Source organism: Dermacentor variabilis, chromosome 1 (genome assembly GCF_050947875.1).
Source record: "Dermacentor variabilis isolate Ectoservices chromosome 1, ASM5094787v1, whole genome shotgun sequence".
Taxonomy (NCBI): Eukaryota; Metazoa; Arthropoda; class Arachnida; order Ixodida; family Ixodidae; genus Dermacentor; species Dermacentor variabilis.
The window spans coordinates 40,682,468-40,706,938 of record NC_134568.1 but is presented as its reverse complement, the minus strand read 5'-3'; the positions used below and the strand labels follow the sequence as shown (position 1 = coordinate 40,706,938).

At 42.1% G+C, this 24,471-nt stretch overlaps 1 protein-coding gene across 2 annotated transcripts in view; it reads left to right on the top strand.

Moving 5' to 3' along the window:
• LOC142576663 (uncharacterized) overlaps positions 1–21,059 on the top strand; it is a 172,052-nt gene extending 150,993 nt beyond the window's left edge. The window contains exons 4-10 of one of the 2 annotated variants that reach the window (XM_075686893.1): positions 3,081–3,186; positions 7,426–7,484; positions 8,924–9,132; positions 11,609–11,641; positions 12,939–13,041; positions 13,989–14,079; positions 15,110–21,059. In XM_075686893.1, coding sequence (XP_075543008.1) covers positions 3,081–3,186; positions 7,426–7,484; positions 8,924–8,982 — 224 coding nt within the window. In that variant the 3' untranslated portion in view covers positions 8,983–9,132; positions 11,609–11,641; positions 12,939–13,041; positions 13,989–14,079; positions 15,110–21,059. Of the gene's footprint in view, positions 1–3,080; positions 3,187–7,425; positions 7,485–8,923; positions 9,133–11,602; positions 11,642–12,938; positions 13,042–13,988; positions 14,080–15,109 lie in introns of both variants that reach the window. The other variant, XM_075686899.1, reaches the window with a different exon arrangement.
• Positions 21,060–24,471: the final 3,412 nt, after the last annotated feature.

Genomic DNA, 24,471 nt, shown 5'->3' with positions numbered 1-24,471 from the left:
CCGCCATTCGAATAAATATAGAGTTTTGAAGGAATACATACACCACTATTGAGTGATTTACTATGGTTATGTGTCCCTTTAAGGTTCCCAATTGGTTGCACTGAAGGCCTGGTCAGGACATTTTTGCGTTTCATGTGTAGTTGAACAGGGAAGGTCCGAGCTAAAGCATTCTCTTAAGAAAAAGCAGTGGCTCTGATTTCGCACCTGGAACCAGACAACTATACCGATATGCTAAAGCACTCACTCGATCGGACTTGCTTCTCGAGTCGACTTTACTGTGGCTATGTACTTTTAATGTGGAATCCATATGTGTAGACTGCACGTACGCATTGCATGCGCACGCAATATCAAATCAAGAATTCACGAGGTCTTTTTTTTTTCAGTATTTCCTTTCTCTCTATTTAATTTGTTTTTCTTCCCAGCTTGTTAAAAACCTCGAGCGATGGAGAAGTGCATTAGGAAAAAAGGTAGTCATACAAAGAAAATAGATTTATTTTTAAAAAAACACGTATGTAAAGCGATTCGTATCATGCCATGGTGCTAAATGTTCACCCAGTTCCTTCGAAATGGCATATGCAGACGTTTACTGCTAAGCTTGCGAGAGCATGTGGAATGCGATAAAACACATTTCGAGGCCTTCAGGACTGAGATATATAGATGTGCACTTAGATCCGGTCACACTCCATAAACTTACAAGAAGCATACAAATTGGTAGACTACAATCAAGACTCTAGGCCGCAAGGAAGCAATGCGCATGCTGCACTAGGCGCTAGTCTGAGCAGTGTCACGATAACCTTTGGCTGCCCATATTTGGGTGGTCACACACCAACAAATTTTCTTGAACTTCCTGCTCTTTTAAGATTAAAAAAATTCACTGCCGCATGACAAAAATGGAAGATATTTAGCTGCAAAGCATTACGTGTACATGCAAAATAAAAAAGGAATCGCAGGTGAGAACGAGGAGGCCGTAAATACAGTGATCCAGGAAAGCGTATGTGCGTATCATTAAAGAAAAAAGAAATAACAGAAACATATAGCTTATATCAGCACTAAATAACTTCGCACATGCTCTTTTAGTTTCCTCTATAATTAATTTCCGAACGAGCTGTTAATGTGTTCTATCACTCGAAAAGAAAAAGAAAGAGAGAAAAATGCACACCTTGCAGTAAAACATTTCTCCCCAAGTCAGATCAGCAGCGCATGATCTTTGTAGTCTTGCAATATGCTATTGTGCACGACATCTATGCATGTGAACCGCTTCGAGAAACCGTTAATTGCTTGTGTGTCTGTGCCACAGTATTGCTCGTGCAATAATGTACATCGCATGAGAGCATCATGCGGCATGCCCTTAGCTTTGCAACTGTGAGTAGAATTAGTACATGAAGCATGCACCGCCACACGGCACAGGTATTGCTCGGCATTGTTAGCCGATTATGCGTCCCAAAACGTTCAACACTGCGCGCGTCGCAATAACACTGCACGTAGCAGCTAGGGTATAATATGCGTTCTGATCTGAGGACGTAGTATATGTATAAATTGTATATGTATATATGGTATTTGTATTCCTAAACACCGTCCTCTTCACTTTGCTCTTTAGATAGTCACTAAATGCCTGTCCGCGCGTAGCTGCCTTATCGTTTATGAATCAGCCGCAGTGGCACGTAATATATTAATGCCTTCAACGATGTTTGCATACTCACTAGTCCCGATTGGCAAAGTACTACTCAAAAGGAAAAGAAAAAGCAAATCAAACAAAAGTATGCGATGAAAATCGAGCATTTTGTCCTCGTAAAAAAATATATATATATGTGCGACGCAGCGCAGCTTGACACGCAGTCGGCTAACAGTGTGCAGGTGAAGGCAAGGAGAAAGAATATATATATATATATATATATATATATATATATATATATATATATATATATGGTAGAGAAGAAAAATCAAGACTAGGACGTGTGTGCATTTGATGGAAGTCTTGGTGGACTGTGCCGCATTTAGTGCTGTTGCAAAACCCTTGACATTTGAGGAACAAGGAAAGGTCCGCTGTTAGTTTCACGATGACAAGTATGCCCAAGAAAGAAAGAAAGAAAGAAAAACGATAAAGAAGGAGAATGAAATTAGGCAAAAAAAAAAGGAAAGGTACAATGGGAGCAAAAATTCACATTCATTCTTCATTCTCGTTGAAGATAAGGCCCGCTTACAGAATATAACAAAGTGCCTAGAAGATGTTGATTATAAATATATCTGCTTCTGTAACAGTTAAGGCGAAGTTAATGAATTCTCATTGGTGATGGTAACTTAGAGTTTAGTGGCTGTCTCGCAGACGCCACATTGATACCAGACATTCCTTTAAAATGTGGAAGTACATTTAGTAATGAGCAGCGAGTCCATGCTTCAAACGATCTGTAGTACAGTATAGTTCCCAAGCGACGCAACTTTGGCAATCTGGTAAGACCGTGTCAGGTCTGTTCGTCTGGCGCTTTCAAAACACGAGAGGATATAGTATAGACCTCGGAGAAAAATAAGCAAACTGCAAGGCATCAGTTCCAGCGTAAGCCAAGAACAACTGGTCAAACAACAAGAAATAGGCGCATGTTAAGGCACGACCGCTTTAGCGCCATACCCGCGCCGGCCCATTGGAAATGGTGTCAAGCTGCAGAGTGGTGAGCTAGCGGGTTCAGTATCCAACCACGGCGGCCACATTCCATTGGGGGAGCCATGCAAAAACCTCCGCGTACAAGTACCTTATAGCCAAGGTACAACCCTTGGGATATAAAACCCCATCAGTCAATCAGTCTCGAAAGCAAGGTGGCCGCTACTGCGGCGTTATAGCGGTCACACTCCACCAAGGCAAGCACATGTTTGTAGCTATGCGCACAGAAAAGGGAGCTGGCGGGGGATTAGCCGAGGTAAAGAGCGCATGTCCCGCGTGGCCTGTGCACGTGCGCCTGTTGCCGCCTCGAAGATGCTTGCCTGCACCGAGCAAGAAAGAGAGCAAGAGAGCCTGTCGGCGCAGCGCGAGTGCCCACTGACGTTGATTCAAAAACGCGCCCCTTTTGCTGTCGTTCGTGGCGTAATAGACTCTACACTATGGCCCTTGAAAGGACGGCCCTGCCCGCTGGTCTCCTACTGCCTCAACGGAGGGACTTGCATCTTCTACGAGGCCGTCAAGGAGCCCGTCTGCCAGTGAGTGTCTGTTCTCTATAACTTAGGCTGCCAGAGAGCGCTGCTCTGGCAGCCTAAATTCATAAGTTCCATCGTGTTCTAGCGTTTATCTCTATTGTGCATAGTATGGGTATATATAATTTACTATAGTTCTGTAATAATACCAGTTACAAACTTTGCCATGATTATCATCTCTGATATCTGCATCAAATTTAAGGTACGTATACCGTGAAGAGGTCGGGACGCGCTGCGGAGCGGGCACGCCTGCCGTACTTACAGGAAGCATACATGCGGAAGTCGCACGCATATGTAGGCCCCCATAGCCGTGCTGAGTAAAGAGCGCGATTAAATTAAACCATTCGACAGGAGGCTTGGACGCTGATGCGCTGTCTCATCAAGAATGCATAGGAAGGGCCGTTTGGGCCCGTGCACATGCACGTGACGCGGCACTTACTAATGACCGAAAGGTCCCATGAGCACACGAAGCATGTGGCGTCACCATGGCTACTGCTGATAACTGCTCAACGAAGATGAAATATTGGCCCTCTTCACGGTGATCCCGTGGGCGCTGCCATGTTTGATCACATGGTGATGCGTCCATTGCTTGCCTCAGCTGTCTCCATTGCCTCTGTGTTTACAATATACAGTCAGTGTCACCCTTGTGTAAAATGTGGGAACGGCGGCTGCTGGGGCACTCAGGAGCCAGCCAGCGACGTCTACCGATAGCTGCTGGGCCCAAACGTGCCCAATAGCTACCGTTATACATCGCTGGCTGCCTCAGGAGAGCACCGGAGGCCGCCGTTCCCACACTCTACACAAAAGTGACACCGACTGTACATGACGCCGGTGCAGCTCTACAAACCTCTGTTTCGGCGTGTATCATAGATGGTGACTGGGTGGATGACACAAGCTTTGGCTACAGCTTCAAAGCACACGTCAGAGCTTTCAGAGCTCATTACGCTTTATCCAAATGGCACAAGCAGCGTATACCGTGCTTGTAATAAAAGCGGGGCTAAAAATGTATCCTAAACTATCCTAACTTTCCGCTTATGAATTGAATCAGTATCTGTGCGTCTAGGCCTTCGTTCTTTATTGAGCAAACACTTTTAAGCAGTGGCTTGTCGCGTTTCTGACTCAGTAATGTTCCCCGGGCGGTCACTATCTGATTTCTTTTCTGGCTGGTCACTCGCAGATGTGCTCAGTTGCAATATATTTGTTCTTGCATGGCACATGGCTGGTAACGTAGATGTTTTGTACATTGTAATAGCTTGTAGCAAATATATATCATCACTAGTCACTCGCTTACTGTGTGGACCGTTACGAAATGTTGAGCTTCAAACATTGGTGTGCTGTAAGTGTAGTTGCTGTCACCTATGCTTCGGTGCATTGATCCAAGAGTGCACCCATTCACTTATTCTTGATACATTGGCAACAGAGTGGGCGTAAGATTGCGTGCAAGTTGGGTGGCTGTGTGTAGATAATGTACGAGAAACTTACTATATGCCAAGAAGCGGCACTAGTCCCTTTATCGCCATAAAGCGAGTGGTGGTCAGTCGTACAGATGTTCCGGGGTTGAAGTCCTTTCCTTGAAGGTTAGCGCTGCAGCCCTGATGGATGAGTTAATTTTTTTTAACCTCAAGGGAAGCTGTGCATCGTGAAGAGCCGGTAACACAGGCAGTCCTTGTGTAGCAGTGGTCCGTGAACTTGGACACAGATTCATTCCATTCCTTAATATGCCAGTCACAATTTTTGCAGCCAACTACCGCGCTCGTCTTCACTCCACCACCCCACAATTTGCAGCATTTGCAGCAATTTGCAATTAGCGAAAACCCAGCTGCATTTCCAACAGCTGATCGCACAGAAACAGAGCAGAAGAGGTAATGATTTCGTATTCGTGCGCTTTTGCTGAGGCAACGTGTGGCACGCCGCTGAGAGCACCATCTCGTTTCTCTAGCGCAAACTGCTTCGCGAAAAGGGTCAATAGACAGAAATAGTGCGGCATAGGCATAAAAATAAGCACATGTTTTGAGCAAGGACCTCACGACTGATTATCAAGCAAACATCGTCGTGCAGTATGAGAACTCACAGATTCCAGTGCAACAGCCGCGTTTCGATATGGGGGTAGAATGGAAACGCATCTTTGTGCCGAACTTTGGGTGCATGTTAAGAACTCCACAGGGTCAAAATTAATCCGAAGCCTTCTACTACAGCATCACTCATAACTCTTAGTGTTATTTAGGGTGCAAGTACAGGTAGATGCTGACTCAAGGTAGTGCTAGCACAAAGGAGGTGCTAAGAGAAAGCCTACTTTATTGAAACCATGCTTTATATTAATTGTTCGCCCTATAAAATATTGCCCCATTGATGGAGCTCAATATGGAAAGCTACAGCTATATGATTCCATGCCTTTGATAAGAGATATTGATGGAGGCATTTCCACCACAAGTTTGAAATATCCATGTTCGAGATAAGAAGGCTCGATTATATAAAAAAGGGATGTCATAAGGATGCCAATTTTGTTGGGTACAGCTTTCTCAATCAACATAGGCTGACAGATTTCATAGTCTAATCAAAGTATCTTTTAGTTGGTTCTCTTATATTTATTGATATGCTAATGCATTGTTTATGCAACCATAAAGACGTATGTACACATTCCCTTAATCGGGCAATAACTTTGGCAGATTACCATGTTATACAGCACAAATTACTGGATTTCCAGCGTTTGCAAAACATTATCTCACACTAAAGCACGTCTTCTCATTTGCTCACAAATTGTGCAATGCAATATGCCTGTCAAGTACTGTAAATTTCTCACGAGTGTTAGCGGGAATGTGCACATGATTAACGATGGTTCACGTAAAGCCCTTCAGATTACATATTGTCAAGGATGACAGCTATGATCAAAAAAGAGGACAACATGCAGTGAAGTGGGGCTGCTCAGTCTGTGTACTCCACACTGCCTTGTCCTTGTCATGTTCTCCATTGAATTGTATGCTGCTGATTGCATTTACCTGCATGGGAATCGTGAAACACACAACTATAGTGGCAATTCAGGTCATTTGTTTATTCTTATTTTCAACCTTATGCACTGCAGCAAAACAATATGATGCAATAACAAAACACGTGTGTTGAGTGCCACAGTTTGCGAATGGTGATAGTAGTAAACATAAAAACTTGAAACACATTGATACTTGTTATACGTTAAACATGGAGCGTTGTTAGCAGGGTACTGTAAAACACCGATCTTCAATGAGCGAAAATAGTAAAGGCGAATTATAGTAAGCAAGGTGATTGTGCTCAATAGAAAGTTACCATTCCTCTTGTATGAATGCACGAAGCCTTACGATCAACTACACAAGTTTTAAATGGGAAGGTTTGGTTCAGTAGTTTTCTTTTTTGGAATTGAGTAATCTTGAGAAAAAGAGCAATTACACAGGGTGCACAGCATAATAAAACAAAATAGCATATTGAAGATGCACAGATGTTGTGTGGTACGGAGTCTTAAATAGCTGTGAAACAATTTTGGGTACATTGCTGCAATCGCGTACCATTGCTCTGGTTTAAAAAGCAGTAACTCTATAACTAGGTTTGAGGACGGTGCAAAGCAAGCTTTGTGAATGTGTTTTAGGTCCTTTTAGGTGCTTTCGGTACATTATTCGTCCGATCCCATTGGCCTCTTTTGATCAAAGCCTCCTCTTTGTTACCATCTGTGGCAATTTTCGGATAGAATCTGAGTGGTTTAAGCTAACCAACATCTGCACAAACATAGTACAGACCCTTAAGCTTTCATTTGCCAGCTTTCGGTATTCTAACTGCTGTACAAATTATGGGTATGTGAAAATTACTCTCACAGGTTGCTTTCCAACAGAGAAAAACTCCAACCAGTGTGAAGTGGTGTCGGAATTTCTCGTAGAGATCCGCGGGAATCAGATGTAATCAGGATGCACATATGGGCCGAGTCTTTCCCAATTAACATATCATTGGCAAGGTCGACACAATGCTGCATTCGCTCTATATAACTTGAAAACTTGTTCCCAGCTGCTGTGGCGAAAATCCACTCATGTTGCCTCATTGATGGATATACACTGGCACAGATCATATATCAGAACACCATGCATACCTCAAACCACTCAACTTTGTATCTGAGAGAGAAAAATCAAATATGTAGCATGCAGACAAGTAACTTTTGTATCACTGATGTAGCTTACTTAACAGCATGGTGTAGCCTTTATTAAAGCCCTGCTTGATTTTTACTTTCAGATGTGCAGAAGGATTTATTGGGCAGCGCTGTGAAAACAAGGACACTGCATCACTGAAAAGTGAGTTCCCACCTTTCTTTACGTTTGTTCAGTTTGCCGCATCAACCTTTGTGATGTGCCCCAGAGGAGAGCGAGCACAGTATAACGGATCTGACTGCGCCAACAAAAGCACATGAAGTTCATTTCCTGCTGAAAAAGAACACCAAGCATTCCTTTATCTTTTAGGCTGTTAATTTTCTTCTGCATACATTTTTAAAGGCTCTTTATTGCTTATGGGCACAATCGCTCATTCAGCGAGCATTTTTATGGCATCTATAAAGGTAAACAGAATTATAACCTCTCTCCCTGCTTTTCTTTTCCATTTGAACAACACTCAATGTGCCTATTAACCACTAAGATACCGAAGGTGAGTATGACACACATTAGAGAGAAAGCAACAGTATTTAGCATTCGTGCAGCCAACCCACGAGTTCTAGTTTGGTGCTTTGCTCTTTTCCGATCTGTTAGCTATGCTGCATCGTTAGCAGTGCTCTTCTCTGTCATTTAGTATGTACGCATGCTATAGCAATCTTTGTATTTCTTCCTCACGCACATTCATGCTCAAAATTTGAGTTGTTCACGTGCTCCTCTACATTTCGACACCCGACGTATTAACAGTGCCATATTTCTAGGCTAATAAAGCAGCAAGATTATTAAACTGTTGTAAGGTCTCTGATCACATATTACCAAACTGTGCTTTTCAAAAAGGCAATGAAATGAAAAAAAAAAAGAAAGAACACATGTGCTTGCATTGGGTGTCCTGTTGTCTGTCCTATGCAATGTATTGAGAAACATTTGCTGTAAATACTGTGCCTTAAAGAGGTGCTGTCACATCAGTGTCCTGCAGAATTTTAGTAACTAGCAACATATGTAGGTTGTTTTCTCTCATCTAATTATTCTAATGATGCCAGATGAAACAGTAATATTGTTCCGAGCTGAGAGGCCACTCAAATGTTGAGAACACAATATATGATGAGAACTGCAGGGAATAAATACAGCCAAACCTTGATATAATGGTAATGAATATTAAAAAAATGACGAAGGTGTTTTCATGTCAGAGGTGATGTCTTCATAATGAGATTCTATACTATATATATAGCAGAAATATATAATATATGCAAGGTGGTAATCCAATTATGAAAAGTGATTTCACTCAAATCTTTGGGTTGTTTGAGGTACTATGTCATGTGCCCTGTGGCCGTGTCTACTACTGACAATGCACCCTTTTTTGTTATTTTCATCCTTCTGCCAGCTACTTGTAGACTCAGTGTATTTCAGAAGGCTACATACCTTGTCCCTAGAAATGCTTTCCCAAGCTTCCCTGCACAATTTGTGTGTAGACATATGTAGACATTGCTCTCGTCTTGTATTTGCTTTGTGTAGCATGTAGCGCTTGTTTTTGTTGCCAATTGTGAACCACTTCATTTCTACGTGCCTCACTGTGCTTCCCTTTTCCCCAGCAGCGCCTCCTGAATTCGATACAACGATCCAAATGATGCAGTCCTACTGGATCCGATAGGCGTCGCCTGCTCTAGGAAACTATTTATACATATATATATATATATAAATATATATATGAGACGGTGTATGTACATAGGCTATTTAAAACAAGCAACAAAAGATTCACTGGAGAAAGAAGAGCCAACGAAAAATCAAAACGCTTCGAAATGTAGGTCCCTTTTTTTGTTTTGTCTGCGCTTTTGTTGCGTGTCTTGCTTTGTGTCCACTCATTCTCCCATTCTCTTGTTTATACTGAGTTACGTTATTGTGCATGCGGCATAAATTGGGTACATATATAAAGGCGTAAGCGTAATCTGTAGGGGAATATAATTACCAAACTACAAATGTTCCGTGTGGTTTTCTTCTTTTTTGCCCTTCCCGAGACTGCGCAGCTAATAAGTATGCTGAATAATTTAGCGCTAAAGTAATACACAACATAGCATATAAACAGTCATAGCTGGCAATTCAACATGCTAATCAGTGGCATTTCTCAATAATGCTCACTGCTGAATTAGGGCAGCACACACCTGTGAGGCTGACGATCTTATTATGACAACAGTGCAAACCATAGACACAGTGTGTAATTAACAGTCAGGTCAACAATAAAGAATTGTTTCATATACTATGTTCAAGCAGTGCCTTTTATGTCATGTCCTGTACTTATAATTTTGATATGACATGGGTTGCCTGCTGATCACATGCATTCTTGTGAGCAATCGGCCACACGGTCACTATGCAAGCTGAAATCTAGCATACCATGTTCAATACTGTGTTCCTAGGCTGCCAAGAGGTATTGCACATGCCAGTGTCCAAAACTGTCCTGTCTCAAGACACAGTATACTGTTGAGTGAATGTGGTATTACTGTGAAATTGGCCAACTGATCAGCCCCAATTACGACAATTGTGTACACTGGCATTAGAGTGAAACAGTGCGGATGTAACACTGCAGCCATGCCATGAAGACTTTCATATTTATGCCAATCTTCACTTTATTCTTGTGCAGTCTTCCTTGCACCATGTTGCTCAGTGTTCTATATATAGTCAACTTCCGTCCATTAAGTCAACCCTGATAGGACCGACGAAATTGATCGAATTATCCGGCGGGTCGAATTAAGCAAGATGTAGAAAAAACGTCAAAACGCACTGCTGATTTGTTTGGCAGTGTTTTCCCGATTCTAACATGCCCGCGCTTTCTATGTGTCCAAAGTGGAAAACTAGCATAGAGATAACATTAAAGCTCCTAAACAAAGCAGTCATCTAAAGCGCACCCAATTTGTAGGTAGAAAAATGGGCACTGGTCTAATCTTTATTGCACAGTAGCAGCCGGTTTCTTGTCTTCGCCGCAATACAGCCATGTTATGCGGCAAAGCATAAGAGCGCAATTTCCGGTTTAATTTTTTTGAAAGAAAAAAAGCAAAAAAAAAAAAAAAGAAAAAGGCGCGCGTTAGAATCGGGTAAATGCCGTAATCAGACATTGTAAGCTACCGTTATTACTTGGAAAATCTTCCCAAGGCAGGCCGAAAATAAGCTTCTTTCGACGGCAGATAACGCGTGTTCAACGCATTTACTGTCCCATAAGCTCTGCCGGAACAAACACAGCTAGTAAAGAGGTCGCTATTGGGTCACCATAGAGGTCAGGCGCGTACATGCTGACGGGTCAAGTTCAAATTATCCGGCTAAGGCCACTTTTAGGATCGAAATAACGAAAGTTTTTTTTACCATAGAAATGCGTGAGTGCTGGCCGGGACCTTCGGTCAGAATCAAATTAACCCCAAAATCAAGTTAACCGGAGTCAAATTAACGGAAGTCTACTGTACAACTCAAACCATCTGGTAAAAAGCTCTTTAGCAAGCAATGTGCTGAAGAAATGAATACAGTCGACTTTCATCAATAATTTGACATATTGGGTCACAAAGTTTTCGTCTCCCATAAGTCACTTTCCATGCCTTCGAAATTAATAGTCAATGAAGTGCATGACAAGGAAGTGTTTTTTTAATGAGAAACAGTGCATGCTGCTGTGACTGCAAATGGCTACACATCCTTGCCATTTCACCACTTGTCTATACTGCAACAGCTTCTTGCAGTAGGATGTGAAACTGGGTGACTTGGTTGACATTACTTATAATGGCAGTGCAAATGAGACAAGTGATGCAGAGAGTAGAAACACACAGGACAAGCGCTAAACTAACAACTGCTAATGGTGTAAATACACTTAAAATGTGAGGATGATAGGTGAAGACGAGACACACATGGGCGCATTCACCTATCATCCTCGCCTTTAACGCCCATTTACACCATCGTCATGTCAAACCAACTCGCCCAACTATGTGTATTGAACAACCGTTTGCGCGTGTCCTGTGTGTTTATATTCTCTGCGATGCCATCCCATTTGCACTAATGTCATAACCTTTCTGCAGCTTTTCTCTTTTTTGTGTGCCATGAGAAGAGGAACTTTTTTTCTGTTACACAAGGCATTTGTCTCACCTAATTAATATTGGATAATAAAAGTAAGGAATGTTGGAGCAAGCTGCCCAGTATCAAGTCTGTCAGCAAAGTGAGTGTATGTGACATGCCATGTGTGATTGCTTATGCTAATTGTGCTCCTTTGTTTGTGCCTTGTCCCTGCTTGCTTTGGAAAGGAACAGATGTGGAAGCAATGATTGAACCATGAACATCGTGTAAGTCATACTTGTCATGCACATTATGCATGCTTGCTTGTGCATATCGCAAGAAATCTTACTTCAGCATTGTGTGAAGATGGCTTAAACTTGCAAGGCCTCCATTAATTAATCAAAAGACTAGCGCAAATAACAGGGACACAGACAGAGAAGACGACAGGCGAGCGCTAACTAAATTCGTGGCGATGTGAAGCAAGAAAAGTCCTGTACAAGTAGGAAACCAGCAGGCCTGAATATTCTATGTAACGAAGTAGAACTAAATGTTGTTACAGTGACTGCCGATGGTCTCAAAACTGCACTCATGCAGTCGATGGCTATCCTAGAAAATAAGCTAAACCCATTTAAGCCGTGTACTGCAAAATTTAAAAACATAAAACACTCCTTCCTGTGTTGCCTTTCTGATGATTTGGCTAAAAGTAATTCCAGGAAGTTATAAGACTGAGTTAGACACTCTAAGGATGGCAAGAATAACCATTGCATTTGCATTAAGTGTAAAGGTAAGGAGATCAACCTAATATGTTGAAAAAGTGACTGTGAGTGGTGTCTTTGGAGCTAACATGAGTTCAAACACACACACTCACAAAAACAGAGATAGAGAGTGAAAGCAAAAAAATAAGAGCTAGAGTGCTTCGAGGTTCAACATGCAAAGCAAGTTTAAGACCAATAACATGTTCAAACACAAGAAATTTATTGATACTAGTAGAAACAAGTAGTACATGTATAGCATATAAAACTCGGCATGTGTTAGTGAATGTTGATAATCAGGTAAGAATGTGCAGAGGTGACAGAAGGGAGAACAGAATGATGCGTGTCTTTAGTCCTTTCTACACAACTGTAGCTATGCCATGCTAACAAGCCCAAACTTCTGCCCTCATCTGATAACGAGTACTTGCCGACATTGCACTCATCCATATGTATCATGCCTGAATGTTGCACAATGTTTCAAATGGTGGGACTTCCGCTTGAAGACTTATCTCTTGCTTAGAAAAAAAAATGCATGCATTCTCTTTGTATCTTATGTAAAAAAGTGGGACCAATTTTTTTGTCTCCCACTACTACGCAGGCACAGAATGTTGCATTTGTGTTCAAGGTAAACAGTGGAGTCAAAATAATTATTGTGAGGTGTATTCGGAATGTTACTATTGCGCACTAGATTATGCTACCAAGAAAAGGAAATTTACATGTCATATTTGTAAAATTTTGTGAATATGCGATAGATGGCAGGATACATACTCATGTTTAATTGTGCACATTTTTTCCAGCTGTATCACTAAATTCACTTTTTTTTTTTCCACAGCCTTACAGGCAGGGAGTCATGCTTATATAGTATTTGTGGCCATTTTTATGGGGGTGGTGCTATTCCTGGAAAACTGCTTCCTTATAGCCTGGACTGCCAAAAGGTAGGCCCAATTTTTTGTGTTCATTTTAGATCATGCCACACAGGCAGTTTATTGCTCATTAAATAAATTAGCATTGAACCCAGTTTGCCACGTGCTGCCACCACTGTCACTTTCAACTGCAGTTGCAAGTTTTGTAAAAACTAGCTATTTTGAGCGGCATCAAAAACTCCTGTTCGTGCCCCCAAAATTAGTGAAGACGTCGGAATGCAAGCAGGACATAAAACAGCATGAATATTGTACAATTTCTCAAGAAACAGGACTTTCATAACCTTAGTATTTTTCATGATTTGATATCTACCCAGAAGTTCTAGAACAACTTATAGATACTAAATCTGGTGAGATGGCCACAACACTTAAAGGGGCTGGCTACTAGAAAAATTTATCCTGCAATTTGTTTGATAAACCAACTTTTAAGTTATTAATTCCTTATAAAGGTTAAGCCAGCTACAGTCATTCCACATCATGATATATAAAAAATGTCAAGCTTCATGCAGTTACAAATAAGACAAAAATATTCTGTTATAAAGAGTGATTTTATTACTTGGCATTTGTACTGTCACAGCTGCCCATGTGTACTGTGACTTGGATCTCACTGTATGTACCTCTGTGGAATAGATATTGGTCAAACAATGCAATGTGAATTGAAATGAATTCTGTAACTGAGGCATATGGTGTTGACTGCACTCTAAATTTCAGTATCAATTGACTTGAGCAGACAGTGAAACTGCTGGAGTGGTAGTTGCAGCCTTATGAAGTGCATGTTGCAATCTTACCCAACAGATAAAACCAGACATCAAAAGTGCGCTTCCAAATGTTTAATAGGCAGTCAGTTGACGGAGATATGCTTGCATTTGTGTCCTGCCAAGCCTTGTACACACAGAGGCTCTGCCTCATTTTGCTGGTGCTGCAAGACCTGGTTTTTGCAACTATGGTTCCTTTCTTTTTAGGCACATGAAAACTCACAAGAAAAGAAGGCCATGGGCCACATCTGAGCCGACACCTAAATGTACCCAAAAGGTCGTCAAGCTGCCAGCACTGGTAGGTATATAGTTATTAATATATTACCAAAAGATGTTTCTACCCTTTTATTTCTATGCCCATGCTCGTGTAAATCACATCAAATACCCATGCACTCATATAGGTATCATTCCATACGATCACATGTGGTCACTTGATATATAGAAGCCACAGCAAATATGGGATTTTTCTTAATAGGGTATGCTTGCCAGAAGCACAATGCACCCACCAAATAATTTCTTACCATTCACTTCAGGAGGGACAAAAATGGCAATTCAGCATATAACAGTGAAGTCACAGTAATTCATACAGAACTTTTATAAAATATTTCAGAATTCCTGTAAATTAAAACAAACTTAAATATAATGGGCTGGCCCACTGTTTTCAATGGAGCTTGGAACTATTTAATTAAGGCAAGGCTTTCAATTAATTCAAACCTCTGGCTTCCCAGGGCAAAACAATGCCAAGGCACATCATTAGCCTCCAAAGCTGAAGGTTGACTGAGAAAAAAAAAAAGCCATGTGTTCAGGACAATAGCTTACAACTTGCACTGAAAACATAGTCTTAAAAACCTTGTATATGTTAACAATGCTGTCAACTACTGACAACTGCTTGGCAAGCTGCCATGGAACTTGCTTTTCGTGTGGGTTCATACATCATCACACTTTTATTGTGTGACCTATGCACAATTAATGTTTCCATATAATTCAGACTTCTGATAATGTGTGGCCATATATTACGCTGAATTAGAAAGATTCTCGGATCAAAATTAATGCAACTTGCACAGCTCAAGAGCATATTGCTACAGTTATGCTGAATGCAAACATCTTTACGATAAGTTAGAATTCAACTTCCAGCAATACCTAAATCAGTCATATCTTGCTAGTTCAACAAAAGCCAGCTGTGAGTGCCTTTTCCTGAAAACTTCTGTTCATTTCTTGTGACGAATGAACAAATGAACAGTGATGACAATGATAAGCATATTGAATACAAAGACTGAAGAGATCTTAACCTACATTTTTTACAAACTCCGAAATCCTCATGTTTGCAGGCTGGCCATTCAGTAGTTCCAAGAGTGTGTTGACGGTGCAATCTCTGACAAGGAAGCCTCCCAAAAACTGCATCGAGGTGTTTTGCCAGCAGCTGTGACAGCAAGCAACTCGGAGACCCACAACCAATGGTTCATCAGTGAAGGGGCAGAAGAATACGAAGATGCCAACAGTGGTGGGGAACCGCACCAGTCTATTGCTGGCAGCTCAATGACAGCCACAAGCGGAGCATTCCAGTGCCATTCGTGCAGTTCGGCAGTTCAGGAGCTTAGACTCATGTGCCAGGACAAGTCTTTTTGACGAAGAACTTGAGCATCATGTGCGAAACGTTGTCAGCGAAGTACAGCATGCGTTTGTCCATGCCAGTACCAAAGAAATAACTTGAACAGCATACTGCATTTTTTTTTGTTGTCCTTGTCATCAAAAGCTGTGCCTCGCTGACGACGTCCATGACTCCCCCATACCCAACCCCCTGCCATACCCCCCAACCAATGGTGGCAGTTTGTTTCTGGGCAGATTTGAGGATGGCCACACCAGCTCTCGACAAAAATGGATTGTGCTTCAGCAGTTTCCTTGTTCTCTCTTCTCGAATCATGCCATTCCTGCATTTATTACTGTCGTGTGTTTTTGTTTGTGCAGAGTATCTTTGCAACATGCTGAACAAGTGAACTGCAGTTGCTTTCTTTTTATTAGTTTAGGTGCATACTCCCCCTGCCACCCGAGATGCAATGAATTCTGCATGCATCGCATTGCCTGAAGCAACAGGCAATCGTGTATTGTGGACTCTATATTTATTTTGGAGAATTCAGCAACTCATTGAGCTGGGGATGTGACTTGCATTTGGGGAAAGCAATGTGTTAGATCTTTACCTCAGTAATGTTTGGCCACATCATCTTGATGTGGCAAAAAAAAAAAAATGCTTGCAGTCGTTAGCTTTAGCACAGCATTGTGCCGACTGCATGTTGCTCGCTCGTGCTGTGTTGTGATTTTCCTTTTTTTTAACTTATGAGTGATGCGTGCCTGACAGGCTTTTGTACTTATGTGGGCCTAATGTACTGACTGAACGTGTCTCTCGTCCTCTCGTATGAGAGACTCTATGTCTGTTTGAACTATTTGCTATAGTTGTTGTACGTGTACACTACTGCCATAGTCTCTCGGTGGCATCTTCTCTGGTTACTGACGGCTTTAGAAGCTCTGAAGAGACATTTTCATGAGTACGAGTCTGTAAGCGCAGTTATGTTTTAAGCTTGCCATCTGCTGGACTAGCATTTTAATCTCTGGTATAAGAAATGCTGTTTACAGCTCTCAAACGTGTTGACATTACTCTTTCCATATGTTGGCAGCCAAGACAAATAGGGGTCCTGCATGTGACGATAACGTGTTAACATACTTTTCTCCAAATACACTCGCAAAAGAAAAAAAAAAATGGATAACACAAACTTCTCTCTAGTTGCACTAAATCAGAACACATGCAATTTCAGTCATTGCACAGACAACAGAGAGAGCTATAATAACATACAAGGCCCCCAATACCTTATGAAATAAGTTTGGACAGAGATATCTGACTTGAAGGCACGCAACTACATATTATAGACAAAGACACGGAACATTAGCAGTTCACGAATAGTGACTAATAAGAAGCCTTAAAATCATTTAACTAAAACAATAGTGGTAGAAGCTTCATCATGTCACCACCTTTGTTCAGCAAGCAACCTGTATGTCTTTCAGCAGAACTGCATTCAGAAAAAATCAAGTTGACGAGAAAAATAGTGTCGTACTGTTAAGCTGCCTTTAAGCATGTTAACAAAACTGGCTACAAGTACTGCACAGTGAACATTTCGAATCGCATTGATTACAAATATTAGAAAAATAGAGGCTTTGCATGCTGAATATTTTTTCTGTTTGAAAAGCAGAAACAGCACAAGGAGGAAGTTTGGTAAAAAGCAAAGTTTTTTCCCCTCTTCGATACACACAATGCTAGGCCTCATCCGGAGTTCCACTAAGATAAGCAGGTTGTAAATAAGCAGGAGGCAGAAGGTCGGCACTGTATGGGCTAGTTGACTTTGCAGTGGGCATTCAAAGCACTGTGGAGACCCAAGCACAGACCTTTTTCCATTGCAAGCAAGCAACTCCACACATTCGGCTATAAAAAGACATCTGAAGAAATCAAATATTAAAATGTCAAATCATTTGTTTCAATTCCAAACAGAAGCACTAATTCATATTTGAAGTTCTATCTAGAAAACTGAGTATGGAAGATAGCATCCCAAACTTTCAAGTTCTATCTCTCAAGCAACCATCTTACAGAGCGAGGTTGCTCAGCAAAAAATGGTGCTCAAGGCAGCCAGTGATGGCTCAGAGTTCACAAAGAGCTCATGGCTTACAGAAGCCAAACAGCATTCCCCATTAGTGTTTGATAATGTAAAAGTGGGTCTGGGGACAAGATTTTTTTACGACAGTAGTAGAGCAGCCACCTTACTAAATTTCAGAGCAGCCAGCTTGCAGAACTTTACAGGAAGGTCCAGAATGGTCACACAATTAGGCACCTGCCAGTAACTTCTACTCTGATACCTAAAAAAATGTCACGGGATGCTATAACATAACAAGAGGACAGGCCAAAATACTTACCTTCTGAAATTCCCACTGAATTTAAGCTTCGATGTATTTGCAAAAGGAGAAATTATTTAGCCTCACCAAGGTCCTAAGAACTGCTATAGTCATTCAGTCTAATAGAGTTTCTTTCTTCGCAGCTTATTTCAACATGCATGACCCCTATGGAGTTTAGTTTAAATGCTGCCTACTAAAGTGTAGCCTCTTCTAAGAAAGCTCTCGTGCATGATGTACATGACTCAAGATCTATGTAGGGCAAATTCTTCAAAAAAAATCAGAGTAATCAGCTACAGAATATATAAAAGAAAAACAGGTGTCTCTTGGGTCCCACAAAGGTAAGCTGTATTAAATTAATTTCGCTCCAAATAAGGCATGGATTTGGAAGCCACTGAGGGACTCTGCTACTGCCAGAGTGGGTACAAGATATAAGCTTCTAGAGCCACATGGCGGCAATGTCGCAAGCTTTTAGAATGCTTTTTGTGAGAAAGCATAGTATCGTGTCAAGGTATATGTAAGCATGTGTGTGTGGCCTCGACCATCACAATGCAATGCAGTGTTCACTTTATTTTTTTTTTTTGTGCATTGTGCTTCACGAAAAAATTGACTGTTAAAGATGCTTAAATCATGACCTACATTTGATAAGAAATGTGCCCTTCATTGTAACTGCAGCAAGCTCTCGTAACAACCAAAGACTGTGTTGATCCATTCAAAGTGTTTTTGTTAATGTGGCAAGATATGTAAACCAACCCCAAGGTCGAAACAGCTAAGCATATTCAACATGCACAAGTGTGAGCAACAGTATGAGCAATAGAACAATCCCTTCTTTCTTGTGGGACCTCAGGTTACATTGAAACAGGCTTTGAGGTCTCCCTTTCACACAACTCGGCCAGTGCTCTTTCTTACACCTTGATCTCATTTAGTTCATTGTGTCTATGTAATGTAGTAGTGTGTCCTCCCGATTAGTCAGTTGATACATACACAGACAGCAGCAGCAGCAGCAGCAGCAGCAGCAGCAGCTCAGCTTGTTTTCAAGTGCGAAGTTTGCCCACTGGCTTTGTGGTCACACACACTGGTTCAGTCACAAGAATCATTGCAAGTCATTTCAGACAGCCTTTGCCTTCATTACTACCGTTGTTCCTAAACTTTGCTGACGACTTCATTTGTATCTAAGCTATTCTCATTTCTTCCACCGAGCAACACCACTGTTCGAGCTTTGATGCGAGTCACTGTTTGTAAATGCTTTTGATTGCTTGTGATGATTATGCAGCAGCTTTGTATGCTTCATCGAAGGTGCTGAGTGAGTTTGGAAAGAAAAGGTTCAGAATTATAGGAGTGTTTTTTATGGAGATTCCACGCTGCTAGCGTGTAATTGAAGCGGTTGTAAATAGAGTGATGCTGTTTGGTTCTTGTACATAGTTTTTTTTTTCCTGAGACAGTAACAATACAAATACAAGTTACAGTGTTAGACTGTTGAACATAAGTGTGCAAGGGGAACAGAAAACATTAAAGCCTTATTGCACAAGACTTTGCACAAGTGAAACGCGCATCAGTGCACGTAAAATTTTAAAAGGTGGATCTGCTCAGAAATTTAGCTGCAGAAATATGCGCAAGAAATTCGACAAAATCCTCGGCCTGTGCCTAACAAACGGCACAACGTGTAAACCACACCAAGATTGTTGCATAAAAGCCGTGCTGACTGCGAGTAGTTGATAAAGAAGCAATGAAAATGTTCTACGGAATACAGGGTGCCAACTTCTCTTGTTACTCTGCCTTCCAAACTGGTTTGGGCTTTCTTCTTTTTTCTTGCACAAGTCAATGTAAGCACAAGCCTTAAAACCGCGTTAACTAAAAGGAAAGAGCACCATTAACCTTACGCACATAAAAACAATACATATTAAGCCACACAAATCCTGCCCTTGAAGTACTACAAGAACAGTTTCTGCATACCAAGAGTGACTGTACCTTCCAAATCTGAACGACATGCTGCCTCTGCCTACATTTTAAGGTTGTGATGTCAGCAGATGAGGGCATGTTTCAAAGACAAGAGTGCCTAAAAGGAGTCAACGAAGCACTATGAAGGATCACTGCCAAAAGATATGATGCATTGTTGATGTTCAAATATAATCTTGTTCTTAACAAGTCAACAGTGCCTCGTAACATGTCAAAATTTTGGGCTGTGCTAAATACTCCTGAACTACAGTCGGGGCTAAATTATAAAATTGCTGAGGCTAAATTATAAAATTGCTGAAGAAGTCAATGACACATATAGCTGCCACAGAGAACACTGCTAAAGAGTGACACATTCTTAAAATTGTCATTTTAATAGTACATTAGCCTACCAATTGGCCCTGCAAAAATGTTATTTTGGGCAGGGCCAAGTTTCATTCTCAAGCCTAAAGGAAATGTAGCAATAACTTCAGCAGGCAATTATGCTCCCATGCTGACAACACGGTGTGGCGTAGAGGCAGCATGTAGTGTAATCACAAACACAAATGGAAATAAAGTATGTTCGGACGTTAAAATAGCCCAGAGCAGCAAAATATTCTGATTTCTTCAAAATGGAACACACATAAAAAACAAAACAAAAAGAAACTGTGAGGAAGTGGAGACGGAGAAAAGGAAGGCTCAACTCTTGGTTTTCATATGCACATGTATTGCATCAGTGGCCCACAATTTGCAGCTTTTTATTTTACTTGCAGCAAAGATAGCAGCTGAACAACAGGCCCAGTTGTTTGCCCAACTTTCCTAGGGCACTGTTTCCAAAAATCTGTGTGCGCGACACTATAAGCAAAAAACTTTCTTTTATAATCTGAGCAGTTCCAACACAAAGCATTGTATTTGTGAGCTCAGGGAGCATGGGAACACTGCCTTCATTGTTGGTGTTGTGTAGGGAGACTTGCTATACTCTGCCAGAAAATATTGCACCACTACTTTCGGTAGACAGAGTACTGTTTTAAAGTCAACAACTCTGGTGTTTCGAGTTTTTAAACCTGTTTCTGAATGTGTGTGAGTCTTGAAAGGCAGCTCTCAATCTGTGCTGCTTTTATTGTGTGACAAATGGAAAGACCGCATTCACACCATTGCATTTTTTTTTCATTTGTTTTACATTTCAAAGCACACTATGTTGCATTTTCACTCCCTTTACTAGCAGAGTGGCATACACTAAAACAGAAATGTGAAGTGGTGCTGTCCCCTACTTCGTTGTTTTTTTTTTTTTCAGATATCATCACCTACACTTGTTACAATATGAAAAAAAAAAGTGTCATTCACTGGAAACGTGTGCCATATGTTTCATAGCACATTCGGATGCATTTTATTTATTAATAAAATAAAAGTCGGTTATATGAGGTTGTTTCTTTTAGTGATGAAAACAGCTGTATCTGAACTTGCATTGACCCACACGCACATACACACACATGCACATGAGCGCGTGCAATGCTTAAGCACATTTCGTCAAGCATTATTGCTTTTAAAAATATGGAATGCGGATATTTATTTACAAATTACACGCGCCACATGCACACACAGATACAGTAGAACATCGTTGATACGATCCCGTTACGTACGATTTCCCGGCGCCAACGTTCGCGATCGAGAACACATGCAAAAAAAATGACCCAATACAGTTACGCTTATCTTTTACCGGTTCATACGTTCCCAGCAAACACGATCTTTTGGTAGCAACGTTCAGTATATCGCTAAACTGCGATTGTATGATACGTGTTCCGGCCGCTAGAACCTGGGTAAACAAGAAAAGGCGCGCGCGATCGCTAACAGTAGCCGCAGCTGCTTCCCCGCAATACTCGCCCACCCATCGTGAAAACGCTGGTGTGCACAAAGTTTCTCATTCCGGTACCAGAAAATCTCCTCCTGAGTCGTCGTACAACGCATTCATAGCTACCGCCGCCAACCCTATTGCGATAAGCATCTTCACTTATCTGTGCCACAGCGTATGGCCGTAATGGTGTTGGAGCCGTACTGCACGCTTTTACTAGGCGATAACCCAAACGCGCCGCCGTTCCCTGCTGCAAGCGGCGCAAAGGGAGTGATATGTATCGCCCTGGCGGCATCACAGGCATTGTAGTCCAGTGTTGCCCACTAGCTCGACTTCGTTTATATTTCTCGTCGCAGTCATTAGACACCGCGCAAAAGGAAAACGACAACGTGTGTCTCGGGTCGCTTGGGCCCTACCAGCTCGACAAGCGTACGCATCTCGTGCCGCAACGATTCGCGCAGAGTGGACGCGTGAAAACTCTCCAAAATGCCCCACTTGAAGAAGCTGCCAACGCAGGCCGAATTCGAGGAGCGCAAACGTAAGCTTGCCAAAGCCACAAAAGCGACAACGCGCATCGGCGTCTCGTGCTACGATTCGCGCAACGCTTCGCATTACCTAGATGCCCACTGCACTTGGATCTGTGAATTTTTTTAGCGACTTCCGAGCGTATGTTTTCTCGGTTAGTACGTTTTTATCGCGTTTTTTTTTTCTCTCCAAAACGTATGAAAGGGGTTATACTGTACATAGCTGTCCACTGTTAAAGGGAACACAGGAGGGCGTGGCTACGCGTGGCGTCTACTCGGCGCCACCGTCAGCCGGCGGCTGCAACGAGTTTTGCGCAGGCGCAGTGGGTGCTGTGGGCGGTGCTCTTTCGTCGCGAAGAAAGCAGCTTGCGTAATTCCACGGAGGAAGGAAACTCGGGAGAGGCCCTGACGTCACTCTTTGTGAAGCTAAAGTGAAGCCGGAAGTTGGCGTTGCTCCGCCTATCGGGCCAGCTCTCCTCTCGCGAAACCATGCCGCGCTGCGCGCAACCGTGCTGCTCGGACCCGCGCGCTCCGCAGCAATACTAAACAATCGTTAACAATTTGCCATGATTCCGCCAAAGAGGGCAAAATTTCCCGCGGATATGCCTTCGTCCGTTGCCATTGCCGTGGCGCGGTACATTGCGTACAGCGTTGCATGCGCGTTAATTTCATTTCATTTCATTTCATTTATTTACCTTAAAGACCCCACTAGGGGGCATTACATAAGGGGTGGGTGTACATCAAAAATAAAACACTCAAATTTGTGACGACAGGTACTCAGTCACATTGGCAGAAAAAGATAATGGACAGGTGAGAACAACGATATTCCGAGGAAGGCTGTTCCAGTCTTTGACTGCACGAGGAAAAAAAGATTCTGAAAAATTAACAGTTCTCATACGTGTACGGGAAACTTGCAGTTGGTGACCAGTGCGAGGAGATATGTATGCGGGTGGTGTTATGTAAGGGACACTGTTAAGTGATGAATGGTAAAGCTTATAGAATAGACAAAGTGTTGCTATGCGTCGGCGGAGGGATAAAGCTTGCAGCCCAGATTCCGCTTTGAGGGCGGTAACACTGATTTCATGAGAATAAGATGAGTGAATGAATCTGGCGGCACGATTTTGTACTGCTTCAAGGTCATCTACGACGCATGCTTGATGCGGGGACCATATAGGTGACGCATACTCTAGTTCTGAACGGATAAGTGACTTATAGGCTAGTAATTTAACTTGTTGGGGAGCGTTACGAAGGTGACGTTTCAGAAAACCGAGAGTTCTATTTGCCGATGATATGATGTTTGTAGTATGTGCATGCCATGAGAGATCATTGGACAAAGTAACGCCTAAGTATTTGAACGATGTTGCTGCTTGTATAGGTTCGTTAGCAATTATGTACGGGAATGTAACGGGGTGCTTTTGGCGAGTAATGGAAAGAAGTTTACATTTAGTCGGATTAAGGGTCATTAGCCAGTGGTCGCACCATTCCTGGACACGGTCTAGATCATGCTGAAGTTTTGCTGCGTCGCAATGATTAGAAACTGATCGGTAAATTACACAGTCGTCAGCAAACATATGGATTTGGCAAGATAAGTGTTGAGGCAAGTCGTTAATATATATTAGAAATAGGAGAGGACCGAGAACAGAACCTTGGGGTACACCAGATGTTACAGGAACAGGGTCAGAGGTATGATTATTAACAAGGACGTGTTGGGACCGGTTAGACAAGAATTCCTTGATCCAAATCAGAATGTTGTGGTCCAGGTTTAACTGGTTTAGTTTTAAAAGTAATTGTTGATTTAGTTCCTCACGAACTTTAGTTCCTCCTGTCCCACTTGGCCACAGCAACATCCGGTAGAGCACGGTCCAGATAGCGCAGCACAACAAAACACGAAGACCAACGCAAACCTGCCCGTACGGCGCCTTTGCCACGGTACGAAACATACGGAGGAACACGTGTGAGCGCACAGAACAATGACAAAGCCGCCATTGTGGCCCGAAAGGCGTGGCCGCTACAGCAAAGAAATAAAAAAACAGCAAAAAAAAGGAGAACCTACTACGCCACTTCCTCCACACTTCTCTCCTAGCGCGCGGAGGGGGTAGGGCCTCTCCTCTGTTTCCTTCCTCCATGTGTAATTCGGATTTGACAGCAGCCATTTCTCTTCCAGCTGGGAGGAAAATGACTGGATTGATCTATATAAAAGTAAATGTCTCACTGCATATAAGCAGGAAAGACACTGCCGTCGCCTTTGGTTGGCCTTCTTGTTTAATAAAGAACTGCCTCCTTCAGAAAAAAAGTTTACTGTACAGATTCAGCGATGGCTCGAGTGATAACACTTGAAAAATTATAATGATCTTCAATGGCAGTTGCAGATTCTTTGTTCAGCCTATGCACTGCAACAACTCGAATATGCATTAATGCACATGAGATGGGCACTACAAGGACAAACATTCTCTAA